Source organism: Podarcis tiliguerta (assembly GCF_965153285.1).
Source record: "Podarcis tiliguerta genome assembly, chromosome: 1".
In the NCBI taxonomy this organism is placed as follows: Eukaryota; Metazoa; Chordata; class Lepidosauria; order Squamata; family Lacertidae; genus Podarcis; species Podarcis tiliguerta.
The window spans coordinates 70,166,616-70,190,491 of NC_139534.1; the positions used below are offsets into that span (position 1 = coordinate 70,166,616).

At 41.8% G+C, this 23,876-nt stretch overlaps 1 protein-coding gene across 3 annotated transcripts in view; it reads right to left on the bottom strand.

The window, feature by feature from the left end:
• Positions 1 to 23,876, bottom strand: part of PPFIBP2 (PPFIA binding protein 2) — a 113,072-nt gene that overhangs the window by 61,821 nt on the left and 27,375 nt on the right. For 2 of the 3 annotated variants that reach the window (XM_083429173.1, XM_083429174.1), the window contains exon 1: positions 707 to 1,468. In XM_083429173.1, the coding sequence (XP_083285299.1) occupies positions 707 to 754 (48 nt within the window). In that variant the 5' untranslated portion in view covers positions 755 to 1,468. Of the gene's footprint in view, positions 1 to 706; positions 1,469 to 15,229; positions 15,445 to 23,876 lie in introns of those variants that run through there. The other variant, XM_083429172.1, reaches the window with a different exon arrangement.

Below are 23,876 nucleotides of genomic sequence, written 5' to 3' on the forward strand. Positions count from 1 at the left end.
GGAAGAGGAATGTTGCAGTACTACTTAGCATTATTCCAATTGAGTAGTGATATGAATACTCCTTGTGAAGTGTATTTCACTGCAACCTTAAGTACATTTATGTAGAGAGACAAACAAAAATTCTTCAAGAAGAGAAGAAATTCTGCTTTATGCTATCCTTGCTACCCCACATCCCCTATAGATAAAATATAGTTAAGGTGCTTCTCAATACTGGATTTATATTAGTCAATACAAAATTAAGATGATCATTGTGATCTAAATGCAAAACAAATTGGGAGAAACTGATTTCAAACCTATTGTGGTCAATGGGATTGAATTATTTAAAACCCACAAGTTAGCTTGCATGTTTAAAAGCACGCAACTATAGTATATGCGCAAACGTTAGACAAAGAAAGAAAGAAAGGGTTACCTGAAAAGCTGGTAACATGAAATGCACGCAGGCATTTTTACCATTAGCTGTGAACTAGGATCAGATCTGAAACCCTCTTTGGACAGTTATCATTGAATACCACATTAAAACAGTACTCAGAACACTCCCACTGTTCTTTGTAAAGACAAAGGAATATTGGTTCTCTCCTCAATCCCTGTCCCATTTTCAGACTGTGGGACAAGCCGTAATTTCCCACAGAGGTGGAAAAAGTTAATGTATTCCATTTTCTCTACCCACAAAGCTGTTAAGTCACAGAACTGCAGAAGAGTCACTTACCCTCTTTAGCCACGTGAAGTGTTTGTAAATATCAATCTCACTCTCCATGCTTCGGGCCCATCTCAGCAATTATATTCCCTGGGTTCAGAGCTTTGTTCTGGAGAGACACCACAATCTTTCTATCTAGCGCTCTCCCCAACTCGCACTGAGTTTCTCTACCTCTAGCAAGCTGGATGTCTGTACATATTTGACTTAAAATTGTCCCCCGGGCTCCTTCTAAACTCTTCTGCTGAATGTACACACACAACTGTACAAACTTCAGGCAGCGTCTCCCCACCTCCCCAACCCAGAGAGCATCTGGGTTTTTTTAAGCAGAGATCAGTCATCAACAGGCAGTAATATCATTCTAAAGGCTTCAAAAGATGCATAATGCCAGATGGTCGGAGGGGGAAAAAGAGAGAGGGAGGGAGGGGGAAAGGGAAGCTTCTGTAGTGCAGTTCAAAACTGCAGTGAGAGTGTTCCCTTTTAATGGTAAAATAACAAGCTAAAAATTGCTAGGCTGTCATAGAGAAACTATTTTCAAGTAATGCCTTCACTAGCTTTCTGTTTCAAGAGTGGCTGGAACTCATTACCCAAAGACCCTCTATTTCCTGTCTCTGTTTTACTCGTGTTTATCAGAACGCTCCTCAGCTTCCCAATTTATTTCAGGCTGAGACTTAGCTAAAAATAAGCCCTGCCGTTTGAGAATTGCTGGTTACTCCATTCTCACAAAGGCACAAATATTTTAGGACAGCCCCCTTCTGCACAAAGCCGAGCGCTCCTCGCTCCTTGTACAGATTTCCAAGAGGGGGCAATGCATCAACAGATTGCAAAAATACATTCCACGTGTTTACATTCCCTGGCTGAAGATGGAAGCATTCAGGAATTGTTGTAGTCACATGAGGGCACATATCAAAGCAATGCTTAAGGTGTGTTTGTTGCATTTATATCCCGCCTTTTTCTCCAAGGAGCTCACATGGTTCAGCCCTCACTGAATCCCCATAACAAGGTGGGTTTCCGTTTGTCATTTTGGTTGTGCCCCTTTCTTCTCCTCTGCAACAGCATTAGCTTTGGCTCTTGACTCGTTCAGATACATTGCATGTAATACTTGAGAGGGGAAAATGGCAAGTGAACATACTGCATGCCTAACAAGCGCTTAGCTGCACCTCCCCCCCCCCCAAATGTGTGCCCGTTGTGCTATTTTCCAATAAAGCTCAAGAACATACCCAAGTATCTTTAAAGCAGGCAGACTGTGTCTATTCTTGCTGAAAATATATCATGCCATGTCAGACTACTGGTCCATCCAGCTCAGTACTACCCCACACTGACTGGCAGCCCCTCTCCACAGTTTCAGCGAGGAATCTTTTCCAGTCATACCTGGAGAAGGTGGGGATTTTATCATTTGTCACTCCCAAAGCATGAGCTGTCCCACTGAGCTATTGGCCTTTCTTAACAGAATGCCCCAAAGAAACGTCTACATGAAGTAACTCACCTAGACTAGACATGCTTACTATGGGTAACTGTTGATCATGGAAAGAAACTGCCATCTGCCACAGCAAAAAGTGCCAGCCGCTAGGCCCTCTTTTTCTTAGGCAGATGTCTAGGGGTGCTTCTTCAAGACAGGATGTCACAAAGATCTGGGGGTTTTGGAGGGAGGGCCAGATCAGGTCCCACACATTCCTGTTTTCAGCCATGGATATTCAGAGCACACCAGTGGGCGGGGGGTTGATAGAAAGTATCTCTGTGTTGATTTTCTGCCTCTATCCTCAGTCACTCTTCCCCCACCCTCCACTCCTCCCCATTTTTCTGTTCTGGGCATGTGCACAGTTTATTTATATACTTGTGCGCGCATGCCTTTTCTTAAGCAAACAACGAATTTCCAAGAGCCACTTTTACCAGTTTGTGTTACCATCTTTCACAATGGCCAAAGGCCACTTGACAAAATGGGGTGGGAGCTAGAAGCAATCTCCATCTCAAGTGTCTTGCTCTGTGCAGCATCCACGAATGGGGGAAATGCACACCTTGAAACAGAAGTACCCAAACAGGAAGCAAACCCCAGAGGGTATGCAACAGCAACAGAATGGCACACGCTTTTCCATCTGATCACTTAACCATGACAAAAAGGTACTCTTGGAATTACAGCAATGCTAGGCACTGGGGACAGTCAAGCATCTTCACAACAATATCAGGATTGTACTACTGAAGTTATTAAGAATGGCTCAAAAATAGCTACCCCAAAATAGTACCCCACAGGAAGAACAAGATGTGAAAGACAGCTTCCAGCTTGTCCAAGCCGTGGGTTACTTGATCTGGCATGGAATTCTATCTCCCCAAGCAGTTTCCAAGTACTGTAGCTTCCTCATCCAAATCTCACTATGGGCCAAACCAAGTATTATGTTCAATACATAGTATAATGCAGGGTCATTTTTTCTACTTTGCATAATAGAAGCAGCAACAGTGGGGTCTAATCAGAATCATGGCTGGTGGCATTTTTAAAACCTCTGACACAGAAAGACAGAACTGCTGTCTTAGCTACTTCTAAATCTACATAATATATCAAAAGATGGGGGTGAAAAACTTAAGTGTGGGTATATTTCAGGCATGTTGGTGTGCAGTAACGTACTATGACAGCATATACAAACATACGCCCCAATGAAAACCTACGTAGGTCACTTAAAACAATCTCCCCAAGACCACCCATACTGGTTTCTATTTCAACAAATTAGACATCCCACAGACATTTCAATGAGTTTCAAGCCTCGAGGACAGCAAGTTCTGGCAGATTGCCAAGACAGCGTTCTCTTACCACCCACACATCATACCACCATTTATGGTGAGAGGAACGCCTGCTGTAAAGACACCTGAGCACCCTCGTCAGCATGCGTCTCAACTTAAAAACAAGGGCTCTCCATAGGCAATATACCCACCACCACCACCACCACCAACGGGCAGACTGAGAACAGGCTTCAGTTCTACAAACACTTCTATACCTCTCCCACTTCTTCACTTGTGGGTTATATACCTGAGAAAGCCATGATCTAATAAAGACAGGAAAAAAATAATGTTTGTTTCTCCCAGGGTGAGGAGCCTGGGGCAGGGCCAGGGGCAGGGAGAGATTACGTGAGCCCAAAGCCAACTGCTACTCTCTCCCTGGGCATATTTCTCAGTGGAAATGGGAGGCAAAAGGAAGAATCTGAACATGTCCTAGAAATTAAAAGCACTGGAATCTGTGTTTTTGGACAGACTGACGATACATGCGTAGGACCACCAAGACCACACTATTAGAAGATTGTAATTTATTTATTTTTTAAGAGAAGTTAGATTCTTGACTAGTTACTTCATCAGCTAAGCTTTACAACATGTATGTTGTCGGTTAAAATCTCCTAGGTCTTTAGTTAAGCTGACTGTACTTCATATGTGCTGCGGCTCTGAAAGCACTGGTTACAGAAGAGTTTTGTTTGATTGGCTTAGCACTTCCCCCATTATCCTACCACACTGAAGCACACCACTCAAGCCCAGCTGTCCCTGCCCAGAACCAGGTCCCCTCCCTGAAAACAGGCAATAAGTAATAAGGGAGAGCTACACCATCCTGTTTGCTAGCCCAAACACGTGAACACTAGCAGCCCTTGTCAAAAACAGTGTTTTAAAATATCTAACATACCTATTTCTGGTTCAGCAACTCCTTCCAGATTTCATGTAACTGCACCTTGATTTTCTCCCTGCACCTTCTTCTGAGCCAAAAAGGAAATTAGGAATTCAGAGGCTTTTATCTGGCACTCCTGTCAGTGCCCTATCGGTTAGGAATGCTGATAAAGTGCATTCCGTTGAGTCACATGCTACCTGAGTCTTAGTTTTATGTCAGGTTTGAGCTTTGGCCCCATGTAAATGCAAGAAAAAATAAGTTTAAACAAACTTTAAAACACCCACCTCTCTATTTAACAAACTGGTGTGAATGTTGTCTAAATAAGATACCTAGGAGTGATTGAAGCCATCCACCTTCCGGCCCATTCATTTTATTTTGTCCAGGATATAAAGAATATGTATTCTCAATTATGAAACACAGTGCATTAATTACTTGGCATTATATACTTACAAATGCAGAACTCTGCTGAAAGTAGAGCACTTGCTACGTTGATTTAATAGCCCACTTTTTGTTTAGAAGTGTACGGTTTGCCATCTCTCCATGTCAGAAAATAAAAGTAAAGCGTCACTCTACAGACAAACTATTACTTCCTGGAACATAATCTGAAGAGTTAACCCTTGAGTTTACAAAACCAGTGGAACAAGATCTGCTTCTTTTTCCTAAGTACACACACTGATGAGCTCCTTCAAAGCATTTTAGACATTTTCATCACTTCCTTTTTGTTCTTCGTTTGTTGCTATGACTTTTAAAATTTATATACCACCACTCTATCCTAAAATAGCTCCCACTACAAATATAAAAGCAGCCACTGCATTAAAGCCACCTACCAACTTTGCTCCACTGCTAATATTTCATTGACATTTTTGCAAACACGGTCACATCAGAAGAAAGCCAAATACAGTCAAATAAAATCCAGAACGTTAAACATATGCAAATACTTTGTGGAATAAAGAAGTCTGTACTGTCCCTTTAAAAACCTGAAGAAAGTTATCCAGATAAATCTCTCTGTAGAAAAAACAAGTTCTACAGAATGTGCACTCCCACAGAAAGCAACACTCTGCTATAGCTTCCCTTGCTTTTAAGGAGAGCTTTAGTTGATTAAATGAAAAAGCAGGAGGGTGGGAGCTTACAGGGAATGAAGCATTCCCCCATATACTCTGGATCCAGATTCCATGTCAAGCATTCAAGTTTGCAGGGGTACCTCGGGTTACGAACAATCCTGCTTACGAATGCTTCGGGTTATGAACTCCACAAACTCAGAAGTAGGTGTTCCGGGTTGCGAACTTTGCCCTGGGATATGAACGCAATCCGCTTCCAGAGCCGCAGGAGGCCTATGTAGGGAATCCGCCCCAGGTTAAGAACGGACTTCTGGAATGAATTAAGTTCGTAACCCGAGGTACCACTGTACAGTAATGTGACAAGGTGAGCCTAGAAACTGTAACCCGTGAAACCACCTTGAAAGTTGAACAGGTATGTTTCCCACGGCAAACTTCATGTATGCTTCTTCAAGTCCCATGCGAAAGGTGGGATATCACAGACTCACAAATTTTTAATACATGATCTAAGTTGTCTAGTCTCCACACTCATTACAGGGATTTTCTAATTACAGCATGAGTGGGAAACAACCAAGAACACTAGTAAACTTGGGTAGCTACATAATACCTTCCCAATATCTTTAAAAAAAGAAAAACGTAATGTACAACTAAGCATTTCCTTACAGTTTTATCACACACACACCCCCACACTCTTTCTGTAAGAAGCTCTGGGTGCAGAACAATGAAAAACCACTATCAGAGATCTGCATAAAACACTACCAAACTAGAAATACAGTGCCTCATGTTTCACTACTTGTAAACGAGAACATATTTAAACACATGTGATGTCTTAATTGCAAGCCCTATTACAGCTTATTTTGTCCTGTCTTCCTTTTTCCCCTTTCCAAGCCTGCATGATTAAACCAGACTCAGGTTGCATATCCTGAAGTTCCTCTAGCAGGTGCAGTAGATTTTGGGATATCTAATGTGTGTGTCACTGAACACCACTACTCTCAATACACCACTCTGTCTTCTCAGAAACTGTAGCAGTAAATGGTACCTGCCTCTGGCTATAGGCAAGGATAAAGTCATGGTGTTCGGGCCACAATTTGAGGATCTCTACTATTTATTTAGGTCAGAAAGTCAGGACTGCAGTAACTAGAAATACCAAGTTATTATTTTTTTATATATAGAATAAACGAAATCCACATCACTAAAAAAAAATGTGCTACTTTTCAGTTACAAATTTCACCTGAAGTTAAAAATGTGTCCATTGGTTATGATTATAGGGCTAAATGTATTTCCAGCATGAAAAAAATATTTCAGTATGCGAGTTTCTATACATTTTTTTAAAAATGCCCCAAAGATTGTATTTTTGTGCCAGTGCACTGCTGTACAACAAGAGTACAACTTCAGCACTATTTTTTTCCTTGGTAATTTTCATACTAGAAACATTTGAATGCAAGACAATGAACTGGTTTGCATGTAATGGCCAGTCAAATCATGGCTTAACATGTGGGTCTCCTTGCAGCTGCTGTCCTCCTCCCCAGTCCTGCTGCTGCATCATTGCAAGCTAAGCCATGGTTTGACTTAGCATGTTGTCCAAACCAGGGCTTGTGCTTTGTCTAGACAAACCATGAGCTGTAAAACAAAGAACACTTGAATGCAGCTCATGGTTCATCTCGAGCGAGACAAATCATGAGCCCAGGTTTCGACAACACACTAAGCCAAGCAGCAGGTGTGCAATGACAACAATATCTTCTTTGGGAACCCCATGAACTCACCCTTATCCATGGTTTGGATAGCCTTATGTGCAAACCTGCTCGTTGTTATAGCACTATATCTGATTGGAATGTATGTTGATATCACTGAGCACATTGGAAGCCAAAGCAGAGTAGAAATGAGCATACCACAGATTAACTTGGACATTTCCCCCCCAAAATGGAGGAACTCGAAATAATTTTTCCAAGTCAATCTGAGGCCTTGTGCACCAATCATCACTGTCTCCAAAAGTTTCTGCAGCTCAGACCACTTCCCATAACACACTTCCCCTTCTATTTACAAGTAATTGTAGAAGAAAGAGAAGCAATGACACACAGGGAAATAAGTAGAGAGACACCACTTTCTTAATAATTGGGCCCTAAATAATAATATGTACTTTTATGCATTTTTGTTCAGAAACACTAGAAATGCAAGATTCCTGCCCAAATTATAGGTTGGTATATTGGCCAGTTTAACTATGCATTATATTTTTGGCATCGACAGTAAGATTAGCATATAATTACATAGCTCACTTCAGCATTCAAAATACTTCCAGGAATGGCTTTTTGCGTCTTTTTTTTTTAAATAAAGTATTAAAACTAAAGGTCACTCTGGAATTGGGGGTGAGAGGATATTCTATTACATCTTCTTATACAAACATAATTCTGATCCAAATCTTTCTTCTTAGCTATACTTTCCAGAGGAGTTTTAAAGTATTTTATCAATGCTGCCTTTAAGAATGCAGCATCAACATTTGCAAAATTAAAGCCATGTATCATATTATGTCAATACCAAGATCAGGCAATTGATGCTTCAAGGTGATTCAGTGATTTGCTCCAAAGCAAACCCTTAACTGCAAGGAAAGTCAAAAACTATTGTCATTTATTTAGTAGTAAGATATTTAAGAAGGATTTTTTTCCATTCTTCAGTGCCGTTAGAACTAGAGCACTGTATCCTCATCATTTTTGAAAAACTTACAAAATAAACACCAATACCAAATCTCCCTCTCCCCTCAAAGTTGTAGAAGTTTTCATAGTGCACATTTAAATACGTTTTCAGAGTAGCAGTGGTATCTGTAAATCCTTCATTAAGACCGAAAAGTCAACATTGAGCAATTTAAAGTCAGGTGGAGGAATAGTAACAAAGTATAAACGCTAATGGCCAAAATTGTGGAAACCTTTAGGAAAAGTTGTATTTTTGAAGTTTGATGGCTAATAACATCTCTTATTTAGAATAATACTATGAAATTAAATATCACTAGAAATATAATTTAATACAGGATATAATGCAAAAAACTGTTTAATTATCTTTATTTTATCAAAAGTTATAGCCAAATAAAGAAGTTATACACAGAAAACCATGATAAAAAGTATTGCATAGCTTCTCATAATTTCTGTTAGTACTTTGTATGGATATCTTTTGCCGCAATTACAGCCCTACAATAGTGTCCCAAGGAGTGAACCAAGGATTTTGCATCTGTCAATTGTGCTTTATTCATTGGTTGCTTCTTTAATCAGATTCACAGATTTTCTGGATTCAGGTTAGCTGTTACATTGCTTTCTAGATGACCAACCAACGCTTTTCACTCCGTTTGTTCTAGGTCAGTTTTCAGTTATGGAAATCCACTTCTTACATAAGGCAGCTATGCTTTCTTTTTTGAGTTATTAGGCTATAACATTTGATAGAATAAAGATACTTCAGCAGAGTTTGTTGCATCATATTCTGCATTAAATTATCTTTCTAATGGTATATAATTTTATGGTATTATTTTGTGGTGTTATTCTAAAATGGACTGCTGTTATGAGCCATCAAACCTTAGAAATACAACTTTCCCCAAAAGTTTCCACTAGTGTATAGTTCAGCAGACCATGCCAATAACGATTTAGTGTGTAATTTTTAATGTTAAGATTACTACCCACTTTGTGATCCCTCACTGCTAAAATATTTAGCAAATAATTATGTCATTGTATCCAATATCAGCAAGTAACCAATAATTGGGACGCAGGTGGCACTGTGGGTTAAACCACAGAGCCTAGGACTTGCTGATCAGAAGGTTGGCGGTTCGAATCCCCGTGACGGGGTGAGCTCCCCGTGACGGGGTGAGCTCCCGTTGCTCGGTCCCTGCTCCTGCCAACTAGCAGTTTGAAAGCATGTCAAAGTGCAAGTAGATAAATAGGCACCGCTCCAGCGGGAAGGTAAACAGCGATCCGTGCACTGCTCTGGTTTGCCAGAAGCGGCTTAGTCATGCTGGCCACATGACCCGGAAGCTGTGCACCGGCTCCCTTGGCCAGTAAAGCGAGATGAGCGCCGCAACCCCAGAGTCGGTCACGACTGGACCTAATGGTCAGGGGTCCCTTTACCTTTAACCAATAATTATTGCAGTTTGTGTTCTGTTGTTTAGAAGCCTAGAGTATTCCCAGAGATAAGTGTTATTTAGTGAGCACACAGAGAAACAGACACACAGACAGTGTTTTCACATATGAATACATATGGATACAATGACTTAATACTTCGATGCCATGCAACTTTATAATATAGCTCAAAGTGTTGCATAAACAGATACTGTCAAACTTTCTACTCTTGTTTGGAAGGAAAACTATTTGGCACAGTTACCCAGATTGCTGTTTGAAATAAATGCTGTGCATCCAGTCCTCCATACAGTGGTGCCTTGCAAGACGAAAAGAATCCGTTCCGTGAGTCTCTTCGTCTAGCGGTTTTTTCGTCTTGCGAAGCAAGCCCATTAGCGGATTAGCGCTATTAGCAGTTTAGCGGCTATTAGAGGCTATTAAAGGCTTAAGGGATTAGTGGATTAGCTGCTAAAAGGCTATTAGCATCTTAGTGCCTTAGAAAAAGGGGATGGGGAGCGGAAAAAAAACCCCAGGAATCGCAAGACATTTTCGTCTTGCGAAGCAAGCCCATAGAGAAATTCGTCCTGCGAAGCACCTCCAAAACGGAAAACCCTTTCGTCTAGCGGGTTTTCCGTCTTGCGAGGCATTCGTCTTGCGGGGCACCACTGTATTTTGTAAAAGAAACATTTCCCCCCCTCATTCCATCAAACAGAAACCACACCAACAAGATTACGTCCACAGTAGGTTTTTAATTCTAGATCTTTTATTTTATTTTTTGGAAGATCTGGCACCTCTCTGCATTGTCTATTTACTGACATGTATTTACTTACATGTTTATTTACTTACACATCCCATCTTAATACAAGCCCTCACAAAGCAGCTTGCAATAAGTTAATGAATACGAACATCATTAAAAATAGGGATAGGGGAACTTGTGACCCATTGAAGGTGGTTGTCAGCCCCAGGCAGGTGTGATGGGAGTTGTAGTTCAGAAACATCTGAACTACAGATGTTCAAGAGACCCCTGAAATGCCTAACCTACTTAAACTCAAAAGACTGGTAACTGGACAAATCAATTTGGCAAAGCTTTAGGCTAGACTCCTGAAATGTAGAGCTTTGATTCAAAATCCCCTGTGTGTAACTTTGTTCTTGGGATACTGTCATTGTCAGGGAAAAGAGGGGACTTTTGTCCATTTTTCCTTCTCCCTGCAACTTCCTGTGGCTCCTGAAAATCTGTTTTGGAGTGTTGGGACCTTGTACTGGAGGCTGCAGGAGAAAGGGGGGATTGGGATTCCACTGGATCCTTTCTCCAGGGGAAGCCTCTGCTGGATAGCAGTACTGTCCACAAATGGAAGGAGGTCTTCTCTCCATGAAAAGGTTAGTCAGGAGACAACCCTACATCCAGCCCGCCTTAAAAAAAAAAAAAGGCTCAGAGGCCAAAACTGCCTTTGACAATATGAACTGGCCTGTAATTTAAGCAGCCAAGCCATTTTTCACTTTTGGTAGAAGTGCCAATCTGTGGTGGGCTGGGCAATGTGGTTAGAAGCAAGTTGTACTTTCCTCCCAAACAAGGCTTATTTGCACAGCGTATGAACTCTAGATTCAATAGCTCAATTCCAGCACTTGCAAGAAGAAGGGACAACAAACTGAACACTCATATTTTCATTACTGACATTCTTTTACTGAAAGGGATGTATCAAGTAAGACAAAGATTGCTTTCTCCAAAGCCAATGAATTGGACTTTATTGTATGTTAAGATCTAAGGAGGCATGTTTCTTTCCTAAGGGCACTTCATATGTGTATTACAATTTTTTTCAACAGATCACAGAGACTCTGGGAACATCAGGATTTGGACCAACTCCAAAACATACACAACTGCTTTCCAATGGAGAAAAAAGGGAGAGGGGTTGTGTTCTGTGAGAAGAAAAATGATTGAATGAAATAGGTACCTGAATGTTTGTTCTTAAGCCTGACAAAAACGGAGCCGCACAAGGGAAATTTTACTTGCAAAGCAGACGTTCTGGCAACAATAACTTGACTTAGAACAACAACAAAAGATGACAACACATGTAGTGCAAAACCTTAAAGTGGACTAAACCTTGAAGTGGAATCTCTCTTGAATCGCTGCTTTCATCAAAGCACACCTTCACATTGGCTTTGAAGGGATTTGTGTCAGATGAGAAGCACACATTCACTGTAGAAAGACTACATGGCCTAATCAGGAAGTATCAGTTTACGATCACTGAAATCAAAAGGAGAAACTGAGGGCATTGAATGAGTAATCAATAGCAGAGCCACAGTCTGTAGGGCAGGAAGCTGTTGTATTGCCCACCTTTCATCACAGACACAATCATTAATGGGACAGAACTATATATTTGCTAAAGATACGAAGTTAAGTACGTCATATTTCTAATTCAGATGAACAATGGATGCCAGTTAGGCTGTTGGAGTTTTAAAGAACTGTAATGCAACACTAAGAATGCAACTGGAAACCTTGACCTCCAGATCGCTTGCTAACTAAACAGATTGCAGTGGTTTTCAGACTGCTAGCTTGTCACCACATTTGAACTAATGACCTACAGATGAAAGGTACAGATGGAAAGGTGCTATTTCCATTCTCCCCCTAAACATGTAGTGGTTGGATGAATGTATAAAAAGAGCTGGGAAGGAAAACTTCTTAACCACTAATACTGAATTCCAAGTTTGTTTGTTTTTCAAGCTGTAGAATTGGATGCAGGAAACTAACCAGAACCTTGATTGATAGGAAACATCTGGGAAATGTATTTGGAGATACCTTAAAGTACTGTACAGAAATCCATTTTATTAACACCCAAAAGATAACTCTGTCATATTGCGTATATATGAGGATAAAGGTAATCTCAGCAAAGGTTTATGTAGAAGTATTTAGAGTTTTAAAGATAGCGTTCTGCTGATTAATTTTCCATTTGGGGGCAAATGGTATCAAATAATGTTAACCCTGGTATTTGTCAACCAGAGCATGCTTCACAAGGAGTTAAGCAGAAGTTAGCATAGAATGAGTATTAGCACAGAATGAAAAATAGTGAAGCCAATTGGGCATGAAGTCAATCATGCTTAACAACCGAGAGCCAAAACTAGCATGACTTGACATAAATTAATTAAGTAGAGAGAGAAAAAGAAGTGTTGTGGTTTCTCAATATTGGGCAATTTCCTGTACAGGAAGCTCCTAGCAGCGTATGCATTCATTTACTTGTAAGATTATTACAAAACAAATCTGCTGTCAAATAAAATACCCGTTTCCTACCTTTATGTCTGTAATTAATAATAAGACTACTACAGAGGAAACATTGAAAAAAATTAAGATACTAAGACTTAAGATTTATGCTTCAAGGCTATCTAATATAAATAACTATTTTTAAAAATATAGTACATGCACTGCTAGACTTGCACCATATGGCAAATTTTCAGAGCCCCACTATGGGGTGGACCTTCCATGTATAGCCACCTAGCTTCTTTAGACAAACTGTCCTATTTTAGATGGCAAAATCCTGAACGGTAAGAGCCAACTTGATGAGACAGTCAGCCCATTCAAAGTGAAATGTTTAGAAATCTGCATCAGTCTCCAGTTTCCAGTGCTATGTTGCTAATTGTGATACAATACCTTGGAGGCATGCAATCTGAAGCCAGGTCACTTTGCTAACAAACAACCTGAAAGTGTTCCATAGTCCTAGTACACATTAACTTGTTCCAAAGCAACAGGACACATTAACCTGCAAGACAAAGTCTCCTTGGCATTCTAGGAACTCTCCCAAACTAGGTCGGAGGCCAAATTCACAAAACTGCTTTTGCACAGTTTGTTGTTGGTGCTATGTCACTATCAACCATCATGTTCAGAATTGGCTGACTCCATACACATATTTTGCAAACCTGCCATTGGTCAATGTTGCAGTGCTACCTTATGTTTTATCAGTCCATCCAATCCTATGTTGCCTACTCTGAGCGGCAACCATTTCTGAAAGTCTTTGAGCTACGCTATGCTAGCTGTGATAGAAGCAGATCTGTCTGTTAAAGTCAGACCCACCTCTAGCACAATCACACAGAAAGGGGGGGGGGCTGTCAGTAAAAGGGACAGGTGGCAAATGCAGAAATCTCACCATACCCACGACTCATTTCCCCTTAGCCTTCCTTTGAACACTCTTCTCCCTTCATCTGCCTTCGGACACAGGAAGGAAGCCTGGCTGGGAGGAAAAGGAGCTGTTGGGAAATAAGCGGTGGGCAAGTGGAAGTGTCACACTCCTTATATCATCCTGAAATCAGGTGCTTCTTCTACTTCTGAAGTCACAAAGTGGGTGAGCAGAGTGTTCTTTGAGACTGCGCATAACTCGCCATCTGCTGATACCATGTCTACTCCTGCCAGGAAATTTTGACTTCCTCCTGGACTATCTCCATGGACCACTCCTACTGTTTCACTCCTACTTATGGGGCCTGATCCAGAGACTATTACAGTGGTACCTCAGGTTATAGATGTTTCAGGTTATAGATGCTTCAGGTTACAGACTCCGCTAACCCAGAAATAGTACCTTAGGTTAAGAACTTTGCTTCAGGGTGAGAAAAGAAATCGTTCTCCGGCGGTGTGGTGGCAGCGGGAGGCCCCACTAGCTAAAGTGGTACCTCAGGTTAAGAACAGTTTCAGGTTAAGAATGGACCTCCAGAAATAATTAAGTTCTTAACCTGAGGTACCACTGTATAGGTCAGGTTCATGGCAGTTTGTCTGCAGGAATGATTTTGTCCTCAATGTTATGCAAAGCCCACTGGGGATGATGATGATAAGGAGGTTCAGAGCAAGGTGCCACCAGGATGCTGATGATCTCTCTGCAACATCTAAATAAGCAGAGGCCATGTATGTCCTAAACTGGTACCTGGTTGAAGTCATGGGCTGGATGGGGGCTAATAGCTGCAATGGAATTCTGACCCTACGCATGGTTGATCTAGGACTTCGGTTTATATACCAGCTCTGGACAGAGTTGCAATCTATCTGAAAGAGCACATGCATAGGTCCTAAATTCATTGCTGACACCAAATGCTCAGGTGATTTCAGTGGTTCACAGTGCCCATTGCCAACTTCAGCTGGTGCACACCTATGCCCACACCTTGACAGGGATAGCCTTGCCACAGTAACCTCACAATTACATAGGTAACCTCACAATTAAGACTACTGTATGGGGATATAGGTGGGGTTACTCTTGCACCTGGTTTGGCAGCACAGCTGTTGTAAAATGTTGCTGCTAGGATTCTTAGCGCAACATTCAACTTTACATATGTGCACATGGGGGAGAAGAGCTTGTTCTATTTGGCAAGCAGAAATGTGCTGACAGAACATTTGCATTAGCTCACTGTCAAATTCCACCCATGGACTCTTAATGTTTAATCCTCTGTTTTGTACACTAATCACTTTTATGTGCAATATAAAATTGTATTTTCCTTTTTGAGAAATGTTATTGACTGTTGTATTTTTATTATTTTTATGTAAACTCCTAAAAGTTACTTATTCTATTAAGTGGCATAATCTTTTTTTATAAATAAGTCCTGCAAACTGAAATTCTTCAACTAGAGCTATCATGGTTTGAACCTAGGAAAACCAATGCACTACGATCTCTCCTAAAGGCCAGTAGTACCTGTAAAAAGGAACTTCTACCTGCTGGTTAGCTGGCTGCTTATTTCAATGAACAAGTCTTTAGTCACTCAATATCATATGGAAACACATTGAGTTTCTCCTTACCAGATTTTCTTCCAGCCAGGCGTGTATGCATGCTGCTGTAGTCCCTGGGATCTGATTCCGCAAAGCTTCTCTCTCTTGTGGATCCTTGACCATTTCTAATGCCAGCTTCAAGTCTTCCAGAAGATGAAGGATCTGTAATGTGCCGAAATACACTGACTGAGCAGGTGACACCATGTCATAGACGCCATTTGTGTATTCCGCAGCTGCTTTGGTACCTAAAAGAAAACAAGAAAAACCCAAAGAAGCAATTTAGGAGGAATCAGTTACTTATAAGTTCTTTACATACAAGATACAATACTAGTAACATTCACAGGGGATGGGAAGTAAGGCCAAAATTATCCTATCTGACCAATCCTTAGAGCGTTATAATCCATTCCACTCACCAACAGACATAATTGAATGCTGCCCAGAGCAGTTATGACCTGTTAAAAAAGCACACTGAAAACATACAAAACCAAACGATGACCTGAAAATGGAACAAATTGAGCAAACTCCAAAACAAAGCTATTAAGTTTCAAAAAGTTTTCCAGAAATGTTATTCAATACACGAGTAACTTGCTGAAGGAACTTTTTACTTAACTTCTGTAATTCTGCACCCCCATTTTTAGATCTGCCCCCTGCCCCCCCACCCCCACTGCAACTTAACATTACTCTTTATTTTTGTTTACCTATCATAATCACTCAATAATATAGTAATCTCAGGGTGGATATGCCAAAGATAAGTTCAGTCTTATGGAAAAAATTGAAGATAGAAAATCCAAACCAGCTACCTGCAATTGCCCCTACAAACCATTAGGTGTCACCATCTTTTCAGGGACACTCTACTAAAAACCACAAGTATTTATTTATTTATTTTACAATTTTTCAGGGAAATGCAAGGGTATTTTTACTGCCATCATAAATGTCAAACAAGTTTGCTTTAGCCCACTTTTAACAGTGCAATTCCTCCAGCAATTTCACACATGTAATCATTTGAATAATTACTTTGTCAGGTCCAACTGAGACCTTTTTGTGTTTGTATTCCAACAAGCAGTGCTTCTCTAAAGCTTCCGTTCAATTGGATGGTGCTTGTGAGACACTCCACAAAAGCTCTTTGGAAATAAATAGAAGTGGTCAAAAGCTATGTTAAGGAACAAGGCATCACTGTTTAAGAACACAAGAGCAGGCCTGCGTTGATCAGGCAAAAGGCCTATCTGGTCCAGCAATGCTTTTCAGGAAATGTGGGAAATCAGATGCCCCTTAGAAGCCCCAAAGCAGGGTCCATCTCCTGTTTTTGCTCCCAAGCAACCGGCATTCAGAGGCATTGCAGTCTTAGATCCCAAAGGTAGCATATAGCCATAATGACTAGTAGCCACCGAAAGCCTTGGCCTCTAAGAATTTGACTAACTCCTTTTAAACCCAGAGCTCTACACATACAGCTTTCCTAATCATCGCCTCCATTTGTACTCAAAAATACTTAAACCTGTTCCTCATTTCCACTGTGTATTCATAAGGGATTTGATTTAGATTGTATCTTACTGGCCCAGTGGTTTTTCCTACTATTTGCAGTTTAAGCTTGAATTTTGCTATAAGCTGATGATCTGAGCCACAGTCAGCTCCAGGTCTTGTTTTTGCTGACTGTATAAAGCTTCTCCATCTTTGGCTGCAGAGAATAATCTGATTTCGATGCTGCCCATCTGGTGATGTCCATGTGTAGAGTTGTCTCTTGTGTTGTTGGAAAAGCGTGTTTGTGATTACCAGCTTGTTCTCTTGACAGAACTCTATTAGCCTTTGCCCTGCTTCGTTTTGAACTCCAAGGCCAAACTTGCCAGTTGTTCCTTTTATCTCTTGACCCCCTACTTTAGCATTCCAATCCCCTATAATGAGAAGAACATCCTTCTTTGGTGTCATTTCTAGAAGGTGTTGTAAGTCTTCATAGAATTTGTCAGTTTCAGTTTCTTCAGCACCGGTAGTTGGTGCATAAACTTGGATTACTGTGATGTTAAAAGGTCTGCCTCGGATTCATATCAAGATCATTCTATCATTTTTGAGATTGCATCCCAGTACAGCTTTCGCCACTCTTTTGTTGACTATGAGGGCCACTCCATTTCTTTTACGGAATTCTTGCCCATAGTAGTAGATATGATGGTCATCTGAACTGAATTCGCCCATTCCCATCCATTTTAGTTCACTGATGCCCAGGATGTCAATATTTATTCTTGCCATCTCATTTTTGACCACATGCAGCTTACCAAGGTTCATGGTTCTTACATTCCAGGTTCCTATGCAATATTTTTCTTTACAGCATTGGACTTTCCTTTCACTTCCAGGCATATCCGCAACTGAGTGACCTTTCGGCTTTGGCCCAGCCACTTCATCAGTGCTGAATCTATTTGTACTTTATCCTCCGCTCTTCCTCAGTAGCATGTTGGATGCCTTTCGACCTGAGGGGCTCATCTTCCAGCATCATAACTTTTATATGCCTGTTGTCTTTGTCCATGGAGTTTTCTTGGCAGGGATACTGGAGTGGCTTGCCGGTTCCTGCTCCTATTTCTTCCTACATACATTAAAAATGTAATGCTGTCATCATGCTGCACTTCACATGGCCAGGTCAACTTCAGCATGCTGGCAGACAGGAGAGCAGTGCGGGTGGTAGGCAGCCTAGGTGAACTGTTCAGTGAGAGGAGAGGCACTTCATAGTGTGGTCTTGGCACTCTATTAAGTGCCAAGCCCTCCCTTAAAAGGTAGGGGTTTGGGGCAAGCTGCAAAAGGAAGGGGTGGGGGGGAAGCTGTGGAGGCAGTGGAGCTTGGGGTGAGCTGTGAGGGGAGAGGAGGTTTCGGCAAGCTGTGAGGGGATAGACAAAGGGGTGGATGAGATGAAAAAGGAGAGGAGGCCAGGGGAATGAGCAGGGGTATCAGTATTTTATAATATTTATAGGCTACCTATCAATGAATGCTCTAAATGTGGCTTATGATGTTAATATTTCCTTTTTTAAATCAAAAACAAAACTGAGTGCTTCTTTAATTTCAGGAAATTCATGTTGATTAGTTTACAATATACAAATAAGTTGGTATGTGTCAGGGAACTGCCATCGGAGCGGGAGGCGGTGAGAGGGCTCCCGGATGATGGTGGAGAGGGTCCTAGTAGGAGGAGGGATAGCCCAGACGCTGGGGAAGGAAATAAGCGTAACACCAGTGGAGAAGGGGAGGAGATAGAGGAAGCGGAGAGGTGGCTCCAGGACTCTTCGCAGGAGACCAGCGGAGAGGGGACAAGTGCTCCTTTGCCCACACCCACCCTGCGCAGAAAGCTTTCGTGCAGGCAACGGGGGAGGAGACTGGGCGTCAAGCAGCTTTTATGTTGGAAGCGGTTTAAGAAACGCCCACTGATAGATTCTGCCAGCGACTGAGGCAGCCACAGAATAGAGGCTGTCCTGTCAGAAAGGGTTCAGCCATGCAACCTAGCCATGAGTAAAGGCAACTTACGCACAAGCAATCCCTAGAACCATTACAGTATGTATATGGAATGGACCCATTTTCAATGTGGATTTCCAGGGGGTCCCCCCAACCATCCAAAATAGATTTTCAGAGGGTATAGGAAGCTGCAGGTAGGAGGGGGAAATTGATGGAAATAATCTCCCCACTTTCCCCAGGGAAAGTTTCCTTTGAGCAGAGTTCCACTCATAGGTCGTCCCATGTCAAATACACATCAAAACATTCAAATAGGGCAGAGTTAAAACTATAACATCCCAATGTCAAGCACCAGTGAAGGTCTGGAAGAGCAAGTGCATTTCTAAAAGACACCTAAACACCATGAATGTGGCTGTTTGCCTAAGGGGCAGAAGGAAGGTGAATCTATAGTGCGGGTGGCACTGCAGAAAAGGCCCTTCCTCTGATGTCCACTAGGGTGTGGCACAACAAGGTTAGTTTTCAAAGCAGTTTGTCAATTCAGAATGGAGAGTTGCTACATAGGAATACCTCAAAGGAAGCCCAGGATCTGTTCACAACTGCTTGTAAATTAATATGCTACTTGTTCAGATTGTAGCTATGACTTAAGCAAAAGTTGAACAAAAAGCAAAGGAAGAATATTAGAGAATATCCAAGTATCACAGGGTAGAGATATTCCTGAGTTGCTTTTATTATGGAGTGTGGGCAGAATAGGCACCAGCATATGACGGCGGAAATACAATCTCCATGACACCCTCTCTTCCAGCCACATGCCATTATTTTGTGCAGTGTTATTTTTAACCCAACTTTTTGCGGTTGCCATATTAGCCCTTTCACTTTCTGGCTGGAAGGGGGAGAAGGGGAGAAATGACATTGCCTGCAGAGGAATTCACGATGAAGCACACAGAAAGCAAAGTGAAGTAGAAATGCAGGCAAGGACTTAAACCATACCATTTCCCATTTAGTCAACCGAGCATAAACATGGCAACATAGGTTACAGAGCTGCTGCCTCTGATTTGGCTCCTAACTCACCTTCACACTTGAATTTATTCACCCAGAAAGATATCCAAAGCAAGCAAGCAAGCTATACATGTTAGAAGGGTGAAATGTAACGGCTTAATGTAATGGTTTAACAAAGTGGTAACCATATAGTATTTTCTCAGTAATTTTCATTATTTGTTGAATATTTAATTAATTCTGTTTTCTCTCTCTGTCTCTTTTTTACCAGTGCTTTATTGTTTGGGTTTATTACAACTGCATTGAGATTTCATTGCAACCAAGAAGTATATATGTTCTGAAATAAAAAACAAATTGACTGCAGGAGGGGGGAAAGTTCAATGCTTTACGCCAACTGAAAAGGTTAATGAATGACAAAATACTTCCAAGTGTTATGGAAGTTGGTATTTATACAGGAAGATGCTTAATAATAATAATAATAATTTATTATTTGTACCCCGCCCATCTGGCTGGGTTTCCCCAGCCACTCTGGGCGGCTTCCACAGAGACCAAAAATACACTAAAATGTCACACATTAAAAGCTTCTCTGAACAGGGCTGCCTTAAGATGTCTTCTGAATATCAGGTAGTTGTTTATCGCTTTGACATCTGATGGGAGGGCGTCCACAGGGCGGGCGCCACTACCAAAAAGGCCCTCTGCCTGGTTCCTTGTAGCTTTGCTTCTCGCAATGAGGGAACTGCCAGAAGGCCCTCGGCACTGGACCTCAGCATCCGGGCAGAACGATGGGGGTGGAGACGCTCCTTCAGGTATACTGGGCCGAGGCCGTTTAAACTGATAAGCAAATGTCTCACATTGTGGGTTAAACCACAGAGCCTAGGGCTTGCCGATCAGAAGGTCGGCGGTTCGAATCCTCGCGACAGGTGAGCTCCCATTGCTCGGTCTCTGCTCCTGCCAACCTAGCAGTTCAAAAGCACGTCAAAGTGCAAGTAGATAAATAGGTACCGCTCCGCCGGGAAGGTAAATGGCGTTTCCGTGCGCTGCTCTGGTTTGCCAGAAGTGGCTTAGTCATGCTGGCCACATAACCCGGAAGCTGTACGCCGGCTCGCTCAGCCAATAAAGCGAGATGAGTGCTGCAACCCCAGAGTTGGTCACGACTGGACCTAATGGTCAGGGGTCCCTTTACCTTTAATGGTCATTCTACAGTTTTTGCTCACTGCATGCAACAAGCTTCAAATTGCATCCTCATGTTTTATCACGTGGCTCTTCCTGACTATGTGAGTCCCAAGACCAGCATGGTCCCGACCTGTAAATGGCTTCCCTGGCATTGGAAGTCTCTACGCCAGGGAAACCATTTAAGGGAAGCCATTTCAAGGCCGCCCCTAATGGCAAGCAGTACCAAGAGACCCTTAATCCAGAAAGTTTAGGTAGCTTGTATAATTTTTCCTGCCCATCGATTCTCACAAAAACCCTGAGAAATAGGATTGGCTGAGAGGTAATGACCACCTCAAGATCACCTAATGAGCTTCATGGCGGAGTGGGGATGTGAATCTAAGTCTTCCCAAACACAGCCCAGTCTCTAACCACGGTGGACAGTATACTCTGTAGACCAGCCTTGACTGAAGAACAGGTCAGAAGACTTACACAGAAGAGAGCCTTGTAAACACTGTTTTCAATGGTTCCCTTTGCCTATGTTACTGCTAGTTTTATAATTCCCTCCCCTCCAGCAAGTCTTGTTCTGTTTTAAAGGTTTTACTTCTCTTACAGTTATAATTCTAGGTAATATGCACTTGAGGGCCTCCTGTTTTGACTCATGCCACCTTGTAGAGATTCTGCTTTGCCTTTAACAAGCCACAAAATAGCCCCTGGAGAACTGAGCATAATCATTGGACTCCAGTAGTTATGAAATGCTCAGGGCAATTAAGAGTTTGAAGGATGGTTGAGGAAAATTGAAATTGGCTCTTTGAACTCCTAACAGCCTGTAGTATCTTAAAAGAGGAATTAGAGCTAGAGCATGTATGTATTAAAACTTTTAAAGGCACCGATCCCCAAATGAGTCCTGTATGGATGTAGTAATCACCCTTTCATCTGTGAAGGGGGCAGAGCATAACTGTGAGGCAGATATCAGCCCCAATGCCAAATGGATTTAGGGCTAGGACACCAAATTCCTGCTCATCTCACCTTGGAACTCAGCAATCAATGCTATAAGGCAGCTTTGGAAGCCTGCTCCATGCAGGTATTGCTAGACTACAACTCCCATAAGCCTCAGCCAGAACTCACTTCTCAATTATTTGTTTCCACCTTCCTTGCCTACATCCTACAGTTCTTCACAAGCACTGCTTGTGAGGTTGGGGTGGCGGCGTGCGGAATCACATACAGTGGTACCTCAGGTTACATACGCTTCAGGTTACATACACTTCAGGTTACAGACTCCGCTAACCCAGAAATAGTGCTTCAGGTTAAGAACTTTGCTTCAGGATGAGAACAGAAATCGTGCTCCGGCGGTGCGGTGGCAGCAGGAGGCCCTATTAGCTAAAGTGGTGCTTCAGGTTAAGAATAGTTTCAGCTTAAGTACAGACCTCCGGAACGAATTAAGTACTTAACCCGAGGTACCACTCTATTCAAAGGCATAAGAAAAGATTGCAAAGTGAAGATCCTAGCAGTATCACAGCCATACAATTCAGAGATTCCATTATAATCAAAATAAGTTGGATAAGCTTTGTCTTTGTACCGCTGGGAGCAAATTTATGGAGTTAACTTTTCCATTTCATTAACACTGATGGAACTACCAAGGCAAATCGGTTCTTTTTGTTACATTAAGCCACACTTGGAAGAAGCATCTGGGGAATGTGGTTTAAAGTTCTTAATGTAGGACTGGAAAACTTGTGGTCCCCCAGGATTTGTTGGCCCACAACTCTCATCAGTCCCAGCCACTGTGGCCAATGGCTAAGGATTATAGGAGCTGTGCTCCAACAATGTCTAGGGACCAGAGGTTCTCCATCCCTGGTTTAACGGCTTTGTCCCTAGCTACCTTAGGGCTTATCTGCACCTATCTTTCCTCCACACTTCCCAGGCACTGCCCATGCTTTAAAGTTCCATGTCCAAGTGTTCTGGAGCTTTCCCCATAAAAACCCGCTCTTTAAAGCTGAAGTGCAACAAACAGCAATTTGGGTTTTCTGCAAATTGTCGTTTGCTCTGTTTCAGCTCTGGAGCGAAAGAAAGAGCTCTCAGGCATGGAGCTTTAAAGATCAGATCTGTGCCTGGAAAGGGCAAGGCAAAAGGTAACTGTTCATAAGCCCTTACTGTTATAGCAGCCATCTATGTTGTGTATGTAGGGGGGGGGGATACATATTATCCACATAGTTCTCTAAATATTTAAATTAGCTATAATTCTGTGGTGCTTCCCAATGTGAGGTGATCCATGTAAGCCAGACAAAAGACAGTCTCCGAGGTTTTCTGTTTGTTTTTATTTGCACAGAGAGATTTTACCACACTCAATTTGATTTGGGTTGTTTCAAGCACAGGGTCTCACAGTGCTAATGCACTTGCATAACATGTTAGTTAAGGGATTGGACACACTCATTATAATTTCTTCTGCATTTGCAAGGCAGAGACAGCTAGCTAAGGCTGACCATCCAGCATCCTTAATTCTCAGAGCAGCTATCATTATAGATGTACCAAAGCAGAAGAGCCTAGAGACACTGACTTATCTGTCAAATTTTATCACGTCAAATGCAATTCTACTTGGTGATCTGGTCTGACAGTCTTACCCTCATACGCTCCAGATGTAATATCATATTTCCACTGAGCACAATTGCAAGCAAGAAAGCTTTTATTTTGACTTGCTCTGGATTCATTCCAAGTCTTCTTCTTCTTCTTTTAAGTAGAAAAATAGTCTATAATATGCCCAATTTCAGTTACTTACATTGTGCCCTTGAACAAGTCCATCACATACAGAACTCAAATGCAATGTTATATATTATCAATTAAAATTACCAGGTCACCTTTTTTCCCTTTGAGGCATCCATATCTACGGATGGTGCGGTGATGTTCACCCCTATCACAGGGACATTTTGACGCTCTTTCAAGGCAAGTGGCTCTTTCCCTAGGCTTGGTTTGGCCTAATTAAAGAAGGGGAGGGAATGGACTATGTGCTATAATGCAAGCTTTTCAAATGTAATTAACACCTGACCTGCCCATGTGGGACCTGAAAGAATGTTCGGAATTTGATCCGAGAAGAAAAATAAACTGATCTCACATTTTTGAAAGG